At 47.2% G+C, this 13056-nt stretch overlaps 1 protein-coding gene across 2 annotated transcripts in view; it reads right to left on the reverse strand.

Moving 5' to 3' along the window:
• Positions 1 to 452: 452 nt before the first annotated feature.
• LOC115203162 (dysbindin domain-containing protein 1-like) overlaps positions 453 to 13056 on the reverse strand; it is a 42102-nt gene continuing 29498 nt past the window's right edge. For both annotated transcript variants that reach the window (XM_029767585.1, XM_029767586.1), the window contains exon 4: positions 453 to 1603. In XM_029767585.1, the coding sequence (XP_029623445.1) occupies positions 1446 to 1603 (158 nt within the window). In that variant the 3' untranslated portion in view covers positions 453 to 1445. The remainder of the gene's footprint in view (positions 1604 to 13056) is intronic.

Here is a 13056-nt window from a genome sequence, read left to right on the forward strand (position 1 = left end):
AAGTCTATCTGCATTCCCCACTTTATTCTGTTCTGCCCTCTATTTTCACAGTTAGGAACCTGCAGTCACCATTTAAAAAGCAGACATTTTAAAATCTCTACAGAGGTGCCAGAGCCCATTGATTTTGGCGAAGCTGACGAGAGTAAATTAAAGTTATTCCTTTGAAAGTTTAAACATTATTGCTTTTCAATACTTCTCTGTCCACTGTGTGATTAAGTGTGTTCTCTGAAGTATTTCAATGTGGTTTCAATTGAACTGTTTTCATGTTGCTGATGCTGGTTTTCTTCCACAGTGTTCCTGGCAGGAATCCGAGAGAGTTTGTTTGTTTGGTCTGTTGAGCCTAAATAATGGAAAGCTCAGACTGCTGTTCGTAATACCCTATCAGACAACCTACAGCTGCACAATGTTTGGTTAGTGCTCTAATGCAAAAATCCCCCACAGAGAAAATTCACTTTGTTTGCATGAAATTCTTTATTTTTTTCACCACCCATCCCCACATCACTTGGTTTGGCAAAGGACAAGATCCACAGTGTTGAATGTAATGTTGGTGAGAAGGGCTGCTGTCGTATCTCATATCATATCTGCAAATACATTTAGTTTACTGTGGCCACACAGGTTTCCTCTCAGGTAGAGAGAGGTAGAAGAAGAGAGAGGGAGAGGAAGGAAAGAAAAGAGAGCGATGGAGAGTGGCCCCACTGAAACGCTACCCATTGTCTCCTGTTAGTTACAACCTACAGAAAGCCTGCAGAAAGTCATTCAGAGAGAGCAGATGGCCCTGGCACTTTAAGGAAGAACATTGTGCAATAGATTCAGGTTGGACTCTTATTCTAATTACAAAGAAGACTTCCAGATTGCCTGCTGTACTATCGCATAATGACCACCATTTTCCAGTAATTTATTTGACTGGAGTGGGTATTCTCCTTAACCTCGCCAGATGATATTTTGTAGCTGAGGTTGTCAGATTTCAGGGTCCGTCCCACCCCTCCAAGCCCACTCTCCACCCCTAAGATGCTGCAGGGATGGGGAGGCATTTAGCCAAGCATTCTCCCCACACTGGGACAGCCTTATACCCTAATGTTCACCCCAAACAAAGCCTCAAAAAGCACAGTGGCCCTCCAGTGTTTGTGCCAGAGGAACCCCTTGCATGGAAAACACAATAAATAGCATGTGTGTACTTGTGTGTGGTTTTGCAGATGTCCGTGTGTCATTTTGTGTGTGTTTGCATCTGTGTCTGTGTCTGTGTGTATTTCACTCACAGCCGTTGTTTCATGTTAAGTTTATAATACAGTGCACAGCGTCGAGAGCTCAGTCTGTCTGTAGTGTCTTCAGCACCATGGTTGCCTCAGTGCCCGGCGCAGGGGTTGGGGCAGTTGGTGTGGTCTCTGTGCCCGCTCTTGGTGTGTCCGCTCTGGGCCTCTCTCTTTCCGGGCCAGACCCGTGGGCTCTCAGGGCTGCTTAGGCCTCTCCAGCTTCATTAAGGGCTCTGCGGTGGTGTCGGAGTCACTGTGGTGCTTCCTCTCCCTGGGGAGCTCAGCCTTGCTGCAACGGGTCCACGAGGGGGAGCGCATGTAGCCTCCTCTGGGCAGGGGTGGCTGGTGGTGGCCTGGGGATGATAATGAGTAGAAGGGTCAAGCTATGCACATGACATACATGTGATGAGAGGGGTAAGTTATGGATCACACACATACAGACATACAGACCACACACATAAAACTCATGTACACTCAAGGTGAGGTCAAGGTGCACGCCTCTCACGTATCCTGATATGTTTATGGAACAAAAACAGCCTAGGGGACATGTATGTTGTGAAGCGCTCTATACAGCTCAAACATGCTGACCACGTAACCCAGAGGCCCTGGATTAAGTTTCCGCAACTTCCCATCGGTCACATGGATAGCATACAGTATACACTGAGTGGAACATTAGGAACATTTCAATGACATAGACTGACCAGGTGATTCCAGGTGAAAGCTATGATCCCTTATTGTTATTCCTTGTTACATCAATCTGTGTAGGTGAAGGTGAGGAGACAGGTTAAATAAATATCAAATATTTTTAAGCCTTTAGACAATTAAGACATGGATTGTGTATGTGTGCCATTTAGAGGGTGAATGGGCAAGACCAAATATGTAAGTGCCTTTGAACAGGATATGGTAGTAGGTGCCAGGCCCACTGGTTTGAGTGTGTCAAGAACTGCAAAGCGGCTGGGTATTTCACACTCAACAGTTTCCCATGTGTATCAAGAATGGTCCACCACCAAAGGACATCCAGCCAAATGGACACAACTGGGGGAAGCAGTGGAGTCAACATGAGCCAGCATTCCTGTGGAACGATCTTAACCGCTAGGCTACCTGCCACCTCCACCAATGGTCACCATACTGTAACTCATTTAACAAAGTAAATCAAGTCAGCAGGGGCTGTCAACTCCCTGAAGTAACCTAATGCCTCTAAAAGCTTCCTTTCTCTATGCCACTTCAGTCAATTATGTTTGCCCAAGGTTCTCCAAAAATAGTTTAGAACAGCATGCAGTGGTACAGTGAGTGCAGTTTGTTTCCCTAATGTAGAATAGATCAATTGGCTATGGTTGAAAGGCATCCCGATCGCAAACACAGTAAAGAACAGAATAGAATTTAGTTTATGCAGCTCCACATGACCTATTCCTCTGGGATTCAGCAAAGGTCCTTACAGCATGATATAGTTGCTCTGAATATAGAGGCAGATGAAACTATGAAGTACTCTGTCAGAGAGGCAGTGAGCTGAGTATGCGTTAGTGTATGTTAATGTGGAGCCTATACATGTATGTGTCTCAAGGACACCGAATCCCAAGAGAAATGGAGGAGTTTAGAAAACTAGGAGCGCTGTGTGTGTGCGTGCGTGTGTGTGCATGTGTAAGCGTGTGCGCGTGCCTACGTGTGCAGTAGATGATAGATCATTTTAGTATGATGTCTCTGCTTCTCATCTCCTCTCATGTCATTGTTATTGATCTAAAACAGTCACATGGTCACCTCTCCTCCAATCATCAGCTGCATTTAGCTGCTGGCTGTTTTCTCCAGTTCATTATGCTCACAATGGCTGCTTGATTTAGCTGTCACAGACATTTGTCTCACACTTATTTTTTGGTGTCTCGAGGCAGCAGAACTCCACCATTCATCATGCCTGTCTGTTTGTTCTTCAGTTCTCAAAACCACTACACAGCTCTCCGGTGTCTCTTCGGTCTATAGCCATCAGCATGCTAGATAGAGATTCTACTTCAGTTTTGTGGAGTGGTGATATCATGGATAGAGAATATGATTGGTTCGCTAACTACTAGGGTGAGTAGAAATGAGAAGCTGATTGGTGTTTAGGTGATGACATCAGAGGAATGTGTTTGTGAAATGTTTTGGCAAATAGGATGCTGCACTTAATCTCTCTCTCTCTCCCTCTCTCTCTCCCCTACTACACCCTTTTCTTTCTCTGTCCCTCTCCCTGTACCTCTCTTTCTTTGTGTCCATCTCCCCACTCTCTTTAATCTTGAATCAATCCCCTCCCCTCATATGTGTTCATCTGCATGTCCTTGAGTGCACAGAAGGGACCATTGTCAAGCAGGTTCACACGAATATTGGTCGTAGAAAGAGGCAATGAAGAGGCACTGTCTGTTTACACCACTTGGTGGTGCTGTTCACTACCACAGAGATCACAGGATTAATAGGTGTAGCTGGACACACTTTTTAACCCTCCTTTACTGCACACATATCAATGCAATTACCGTCTAATGATAAGGCAAGTCCCAGCTCTCACTCTCCATAAGTGAAATGCTGTAACTATAGATCAACCAGCAGTGATGTATGTTTGCACAAGCGTACACACGAAAACACGCACACATACACACACACACACACACACACACACAACATTGATGGTATTGATCCCTGAAGATTGATGGTGCTTCCATTGGATTTTAATGGGAGGGACAAGAGCCTCCTCAGCATCCTGAAAGGCTCTGTTTGAGTGAGTGCTTGTTAATTCAACTTTGTATCTGCCACCGCTGGTCCTTGTGTTTGTATGTCCCTACCTTCATGATGTGTCTCTGCATCTCTACCAGCATGTCTCTATCTGTATCCCTGTCAATCTCTGTGTGTGACTAGAATGCTATAGTTGCAGTATGAGTCAGCCCATCCCTGGTCAGGGTTTTGTGATTGACAGCTCTATGAATATGGATGCAGGCTCTTCTCCCTGCAGGGTTCTGACAGAGACGGATCAGAGGATGAGACTCTCACCCCACAAACACACACCTGTATCTATCTCTCATTCAACATCCCTTACCCTCAGACCTTCATATCAGGACCACCGACCACCCCTTTCCTTATTGCTCAGGACCTACTCATAACCAACTCCCTTGAGAGTCCCATTTAGTTCAGAACAAATATCAGGAACAATCAAATTCCAATTTCCTTAACTCAGTCCACCATCAGCCCACAAAGGACCCCCCCTTCTATCACATCCTTGTAGTGTCTCCCTCCCTCCCTGCCCCACCCTCCCTCCCTCCCTTCCTGCCTCCCTCCCTGTCTCCCTGCCTCCATGCCTCCCTCCCTGCCTCCCTGCTTCCCTGCCTCCCTCCCTCCCTCCCAGCCACCATGTCTGCAGTGTCTAGCTGTACTAAACCTCTCTGTCTCAGAAGCCCTTCTGTGCTGTTGGCTCCATCAGATTCCACAACCAGTGTGTTGCTGTGAAAACAAAGTCCACAGAAAATACCAGCCTGTGCTTTACAAAGGCTCTTAAACCACAGGGAAACACAATGCTAGTATGGTGCCAACACGCTGTGTGTACCATGTATGTTACACCTGGTTACTGTGTGTGTGTGTGTGTGTGTGTGTGTGTGTGTGTGTGTGTGTGTGTGTGTGTGTGTGTGTGTGTGTGTGCGTGTGCGTGTGCGTGCGTGTGTGTGTGAATGTTGGGACTGGGACATCAATTATGGGACCCCTCTTTGTGCAGTCCTTTCAGAGGCCCCAGTGGACTCCTAAAGATTTATGAGCAAGACTACTACAGTTACCCTGAATGGAAATGTTTTCCCCGCAGTCTTGCCCATAGCTGCTGCTACAGTATAGGGGGTAGCAGTGTTATTTTTGTCTGCTTGGAAAGCTTCAACCTGCCTTGTTAACACTGAGGAACCACAGCATCAAAACACACAGATTGGATTGATCTGAGAACATCACCAAGCCCCGTCTCCATGCGTTGCCCATCCCCCTTCAATGGTATTAGATTTGAAGGCAGCAAATGGTATATGCTATATGGTAATTAGACCACCTAGCCTGTGACTCTCTCGGGTAAAGTGGTGACAGTAAGAGCTGCAGTGTCCTCCCTCTGTCCTCCTGTGTCATCACAGGGCGTGACTGTCAGAGCCTGGGCTCTCCTGGAGAACACTGCAGAGGAGATGACTCACTCCCACATAGATCTGGGATCAGCTTTCCCTCCCCCTATACTAATCTTAACCATTGGGGGGGAAACACAAAATGTACCATATACTATATCAGTGTCTAGGGGCAACTCCATCCTACTGCCTCACTCCTCCTCTCTCAAATGGGCTTTAATGTGGTGAAAGTGATCCTGGGGTTTGTAGTTTAAAAAGGCTGAGGTGATAATGGTCTCTGTAGAGATCTGGTATGTCATCTCTTGTTATCCGTCTATTTCACATACACAGAACAGATGCAGATACTGACTGTACAGAGGGGTGAGATTGGGTGGGGGCCTACCAATGCAGCTGTACACATTTAGCTAATCTAATTTATTGTCCTCCAATTCTCCTCTGGTCCTCCCTCACTCCTCTAACCCTCTCTGGCCTTCATCCCTCCATCTCCTCCTCATCCCCCCCATCCCCTCAATTTCTCCTGAACATCTCATCTGCCACCTCTGATCCCTGGGCTGTCCTGACTGGCAGGTGTCCAAAACATAAGTGCCCACACAGCTTTCATTACCCCCGTCTGTCCAATATACAGTTGGAGAGGAGATGAGAGGAGAGGAAGAAATGGAAAGAAAACAAAATGGAAAGAAAAGAAAGGAAAGGGAAGGAAAAGAGAGGAAAAATAGAAGAAAATAAGAGGGATACATAAATAATGTGTAAGTGTGTAGTCAGTATCTACAGCTCAGGAGAGTCCTGGCCTTGTATCCAGCTGAGAACAGTGAATAATTCAGGACTGTATTCAGAGTGAACTCCCTCAGCCTCCCCTATCTTCCTTTCCTCCTCCCCTTCCGTTTCCCACACAAACCAATCTCACTATCCCACTCTCCCCTTGGCCTTCCCCTCCTCTTCCTCCCCTCTCTCCTTTTACCTTTGACTAACCCTCCATTCACCCTCTTCCCCAACACCCTCCCTCACCTTCTCCTCTCCTCGCTTTTCCCCAGCCATTCTACTCTTACCTCCAACTTCCCCACGGCTTTACACTGACTGAACTAACTCCCGCCCGCCTACTGACCTAGGTTCACAACCCAGCCACTCTGACCTTTACAGACTACAGTCTACATACATAATATGCACATTATCCACCCATACATTCCCTTCATGTAGCCATGTCAAGGTCTTTAGATCCTTTCACCTTGATACGCAGTTAGACAATACATTTACTGTACAAGCAAGCCACCCTCTTCTTTCACTGTAATACACTCTTTACCTCTGGCTACAGAGCTTGTTATTTATTAGTAGAGCAGGTGGTGATACTGAAGGAGCTTTAATAAGGGAACACAGATATAACAAGGAAGTAACAGAACAGCTGGATCTCACAACTGAGGTGTGTCCTAAGTCCTCCCTGGGTAAGGTAACACTAACCCCTGATAAACAGCTCACTCTTTCTCATATACACATGAACAGACACACATGAAAGGACACACACACACACACACACACACACACACACATCTGAAGTATGTCCAGTCCAGTGGCAGTAGAATCCCCACTGAGCAGAACACCTGGCCTGGCCCTGTGGTTCTGTCATCTATCACACGAGGTCATCTATACACCAGCCTCAGCCTGGTCTGATTTCCACCTGGAGGTATTACCCCACTCTCACTATTCTCACTATTCTCACTACTGAGGCAGCCAGAGAGAGAGAGAGAGAGAGACGCTGCTGGAGAAAGATGTGGAGAGAGAGCCTGTTCTTGACTCTGGCTCCTCTAGAGCCTGTACAGTCTGGATAGTCTGGCCTGGACACTGGAGAGCAGCTGTACAGTCTGGATAGTCTGGCCTGGACACTGGAGAGCAGCTGTACAGTCTGGATAGTCTGGCCTGGACACTGGAGAGCAGCTGTACAGTCTGGATAGTCTGGCCTGGACACTGGAGAGCAGCTGTACAGTCTGGATAGTCTGGCCTGGACACTGGAGAGCAGCTGTGCAGTCTGGATAGTCTGGCCTGGACACTGGAGAGCAGCTGTGCAGTCTGCATAGTCTGTCCTGGACACTGGAGAGCAGCTGTACAGTCTGGATAGTCTGGCCTGGACACTGGGGAGCAGCTGTACAGTCTGGATAGTCTGGCCTGGACACTGGAGAGCAGCTGTACAGTCTGGATAGTCTGGCCTGGACACTGGAGAGCAGCTGTACAGTCTGGATAGTCTGGCCTGGACACTGGAGAGCAGCTGTGCAGTCTGGATAGTCTGGCCTGGACACTGGAGAGCAGCTGTGCAGTCTGCATAGTCTGTCCTGGACACTGGAGAGCAGCTGTACAGTCTGGATAGTCTGGCCTGGACACTGGGGAGCAGCTGTACAGTCTGGATAGTCTGGCCTGGACACTGGGGAGCAGCTGTACAGTCTGGATAGTCTGGCCTGGACACTGGAGAGCAGCTGTACAGTCTGGATAGTCTGGCCTGGACACTGGAGAGCAGCTGTACAGTCTGGATAGTCTGGCCTGGACACTGGAGAGCAGCTGTACAGTCTGGATAGTCTGGCCTGGACACTGGAGAGCAGCTGTACAGTCTGCATAGTCTGTCCTGGACACTGGAGAGCAGCTGTACAGTCTGGATAGTCTGGCCTGGACACTGGAGAGCAGCTGTACAGTCTGGATAGTCTGGCCTGGACACTGGGGAGCAGCTGTACAGTCTGCATAGTCTGTCCTGGACACTGGGGAGCAGCTGTACAGTCTGGATAGTCTGACCTGGACACTGGGGAGCAGCTGTACAGTCTGGATAGTCTGGCCTGGACACTGGGGAGCAGCTGTACAGTCTGGATAGTCTGGCCTGGACACTGGGGAGCAGCTGTACAGTCTGGATAGTCTGGCCTGGACACTGGGGAGAAGCTGTACAGTCTGGATAGTCTGGCCTGGACACTGGGGAGCAGCTGTACAGTCTGGATAGTCTGGCCTGGACACTGGGGAGCAGCTGTACAGTCTGGATAGTCTGGCCTGGACACTGGGGAGAAGCTGTACAGTCTGGATAGTCTGACCTGGACACTGGAGAGCAGCTGTACAGTCTGGATAGTCTGGCCTGGACACTGGGGAGCAGCTGTACAGTCTGGATAGTCTGGCCTGGACACTGGGGAGAAGCTGTACAGTCTGGATAGTCTGGCCTGGACACTGGGGAGCAGCTGTACAGTCTGGATAGTCTGACCTGGACACTGGGGAGAAGCTGTACAGTCTGGATAGTCTGTCCTGGACACTGGGGAGAAGCTGTACAGTCTGGATAGTCTGGCCTGGACACTGGGGAGAAGCTTTAGTCGTTAGTCATGCATGTGTGTGTGAGTGTGTGTGTATGGGTATGTGCGTGTTTGCATGGGTATGTGTATCTCTGTATCCCGTCTTGAGTCCGAACACAAAACACACTCATATCTGAGCACAGCGTGCCACTGCTGGAGTGAGTCAGGGTGTCACTGTCTGATCTATGAGTGGGAAATGGAGAACACCAGCCAATGACAAAGCACTTCAAGCTACTTGGCAATAAAGATAAGATGCAAACCAGCATACCAGCATACATCTACTGAATGCAGATAGATCACAGTGGAGGAAGACCAACTTTATCCAATTCAACATAATGTAAAGGGGCATACATACAGTTACATACAGTGCATTCGGAAAGTATTCAGACACCTTGACTTTTTCCACATTTTGTTATGTTACAGCCTTACTCTAAAATTGATTAAATTGTTTTTCCCCCTCATAAATCTACACACAATACCCCATAATGACAAAGCAAAAACAGGTATATCACATTCAAATAAGTATTCAGACCCTTTACTCAGTACTTTGTTGAAGCACCTTTGGCACCGTTTACAGCCAGGGTCTTCTTGGGTATGACGCTGCAAGCTTGGCACACCTGAATTTGCGGAGTTTCTCCCATTCTTCTCTGTAGATCCTCTCAAGCTTTGTCAGGTTGGATGGGGAGAATCGCTGCACAGCTATTTTCAGGTCTCTCCAGAGATGTTCGATCAGGTTCAAGTCCGGGCTCTGGCTGGGCCACTCAAGAACATTCAGAGACTTGTCCCGAAGCCGCTCCTGCGTTGTCTTGTCTGTGTGCTTAGGAGTGTTGTCCTGTTGGAAGGTGAACCTTCTCTCCAGTCTGAGGTCCTGAGCGCTCTGGAGCAGGTTTTCATCAAGTATCTCTCTGTACTTTGCTCCGTTCATCTTTCCCTCAATCCTGACTAGTCTCCCAGTCCCTGCCGCTGACTAGTCTCCACAGAGGAACTCTGGAGCTCACTGTAGGGATGGTGCCAGGTTTCCTCCAGATGTGATGCTTGGCATTCAGGCCAAAGAGTTCAATTTTGGTTTCATCAGAGCAGAGAATCTTGCTTCTCATGGTCTGAGAGTCCTTTAGGTGCCTTTTGGCAAACTCCAAGTGGGCTGTCATGTGCCTTTCACTGAGGAGTGGCTTCCATCTGGCCACTCTACCATAAAGGCCTGATTGCAGAGATGGTTGTCCTTCTGGAAGGTTATTCTCTCTCCACAGAGGAACTCTGGAGCTCTGTCAGAGTGACCATCGGGTTCTTGGTCACCTCCCTGACCAAGAACCTTCTCCCCCGATTTCTCAGTTTGGCTGGGCGGCCAGCTCTAGGAAGAGTCTTGGTGGTTCCAAACTACTTCCATTTAAGAATGATGGAGGCCACTGTGTTCTTGGGGACCTTCAATGCTGCAGACATTTTGTGGTACCCTTCCCCAGATCTGTGCCTCAACACAATCCTGTCTCTGAGCACTACGGACCATTTCTTCAACCTCATGTCTTGGTTTTGCTCTGACATGCACTGTCAACTGTGGGACCTGATATAGACAGGTGTGTGCCTTTCCAAATCATGTCCAATCAGTATTATTTACTACAGGTGGACTCCAATCAAGTTGTAGAAACATCTCAAGGATAATCAATGGAAACAGGATGCACCGATGCACTCAATTTTGGAGTCTCATCGCAAAGAGTCTGAATACTTATCTAAATAAGTAAGGTATTTCCGTCTTTTTTTATATACATTTGCCAAAATTTCTAAAAACCTGTCTTCACTTCGTCATTATGGGATATTGTGTGTAGATTGATGAAGAAAAAAATAGTTGAATCCATTTTAAAGTAAGGCTGTGACAAAAAAATATGGAACAGGTCAAGGGGTCTGAATACTTTCTGAATGCACTGTATGGATGTGAAAAGAAACACTTTTATCAGGGTCTGTATTACACAGTGAGACAATATGTTTTGATCACATTTACCACCACTCTGCTATCTTAGTACCCTAGTCCTGACTCCCTTTCACCAGCCATAGGTCTTAATACGACACTTAAAATCTCCGCACGATCCCTGACCTCCTCGACAGTATCACCCCACTGAGTGAGATTATGGTCATCACACGACGCTGCTTATTCCTTCTACTGGGCTTTTTATTGTCCGATTCATCAGTAAAACTGCTGCACTATATCAGAGGCTATAGCTGGATGGCTGGGGACAGTCTGTTGTTCTCCCTGTGAGTTTTATGGCTGTGGTGCTCCGGTAGCAGCAGCTGTGGTTGGTTTATACGAGCCCTGTGGTGAGGTTCTGCCGTCAGGACCAGGATATCTGGCATATTCACTGGAGCTCAGGGAGCCATAAGTCTCTTGTGGAGAAACGGGAAACCTTGCTGGGGTGGAGGGAAAATCCCCACCTCTCATGTATTTCTATTTCATGTTTCTCCCTCTCTCTCTTTTTTTAATGCTCCTTCTCTCCCTCTATTTCTGCCGCTCCCCTTTTTTAATGCCTCCCGCCTCTCTCTTCATCTCTCTATCTGTCACTAGGGGTCCCCAGCACACTGATCTACCTAGTCAGGTGCCCCCTCCTCCTCCCCCGCAGTGGGGTTATAATCTGGGAGGAGGTTATGGGGTACAGCACAATGCAGTGATTAAAGCAGCCTGAGTTGTGTGTGTGTTTATGTGTGTGTGTGTGTGTGTGTGTGTGTGTGTGTGTGTGTGTGTGTGTGTGTGTGTGTGTGTGTGTGTGTGTGTGTGTGTGTCTGTGTGTGTGTGTGTGTATGACATAGAAACAGAGATATATTAAGGCTGTGTAGATACATGCATGCACTTACGGCAGCGGTTCCCAAGCTAAGTGTTGCGACCCCGTATGGGGTTGCCTGATATGAAAATGGGGTCGCGGGACAATTTCCAAAATCCCGGCAAGTATATTTATATATTATAACAACGTCTTTGTGTCTCAAAATCATTGAAATGTGGTTAACCTTTAAAATCTAAATGAAAATTATTCAAATATTAAATTCAACTAGAGAGTTCCCTTAGATCATGCGAATAGGCTGCACTTCACCGTTGCACTTGAATCGTTCCCACGGTGAATGACTAGGCCCGCTATGCTATGAAACCACACACTATTGCAGAGACGTTGATATTACCGTCCGCTATTGATATGGTGAAAACAATGCGTGGGGAGGCAGAGGCACAGAAACTCACATCAATACCTTTGTCAGAAAACACTGTTAAACAAAGAATTGGTGCTATCTCTAGCAAACAAGAGGAAACTCTGACTGAACGACTCAAAAACTCCCCAGTTTATGCTCTCCAAATGGACGTTAGTTGTGAAGGCCGAGATGCCCACGCATTGACTTTTGTTCGCTGTATATGTCGGGGGATACTATTCACGAGGACTTACTGTTCTGTCTCATGATTCCCGAGCATGAAACGACACAGGGGATGTTCAGTGTGCTGTGTGGCTATATTGATGAAAAACTGATTCCATGGGATCAAATGGTGGGCTTTTGCACAGATGGGGCTCCATCTATGGCAGGACGGCAGGCAGGCCGTCACACTCTAGTTATGAATGTCTCCCTCTGCCATATGGACGCATTGTATGACACACCGAGAGCAATTGGGGGCAAAAAAGTTGATTACAGAACTCAGAGATTTACTGCAGCAGGTAACTTTGATTGTAAACTATATCAAACCACATCCACTGCACTCATGCCTGTTGGCAAAACTATGTGGAGATATGGGATCAGAGCATGACAATGTTCTATTTCACATCGAGGTTTGGTGGTTATCAAGGGGGAGTGTTGGAAAGATTTTAAGAGAGGAACTGTTGTCATTCACAATGGATGTAAAAAAACAGACTTGGTTGACTTTCTGTGTAATGAAAATAAAATGTGTCTCCTTGCCAGTGTAACAGACGTATTTGGGAAACTGAACACAAGCATGCAGGGGAAATACAAAAACCTACAGATGAGTGACCGAATCAGTGGATTCATAGGAAAGGATTCTTATTGGAGAGAGTCATTCAAAAGTGAACCATGCCCCCTTCCCTCGGCTGTGCATGTTTCTAACAGAAAACAGCATCAGTAAGTGTCCCACACGAGTGATGACTGCTCACCTCCAACGCTTGGAAGAGCACTTTGGCACCTACTTTCCAATCCATTTGACTGTGATCCTGGGTCAATTGACATGCTGGTAAGTGAAATTGAATAGCTGATTGAGCTGTCATTCACAGATCACTACAGAGGAGTTTTGGTTCCTAACTCAAAGGGAATACTCTGCTGTCTCCCTCTGACATTAATGCCGCATTCAAAACAACTGGGAACTCAGCAATTTCTGACTTCTGACTTCAGTGCATTCAAGAGAACTGGGAACTCTGAAAAAAACTATCTCCGACT

This window comes from Salmo trutta, chromosome 12, assembly GCF_901001165.1.
Source record: "Salmo trutta chromosome 12, fSalTru1.1, whole genome shotgun sequence".
Classification (NCBI taxonomy): Eukaryota; Metazoa; Chordata; class Actinopteri; order Salmoniformes; family Salmonidae; genus Salmo; species Salmo trutta.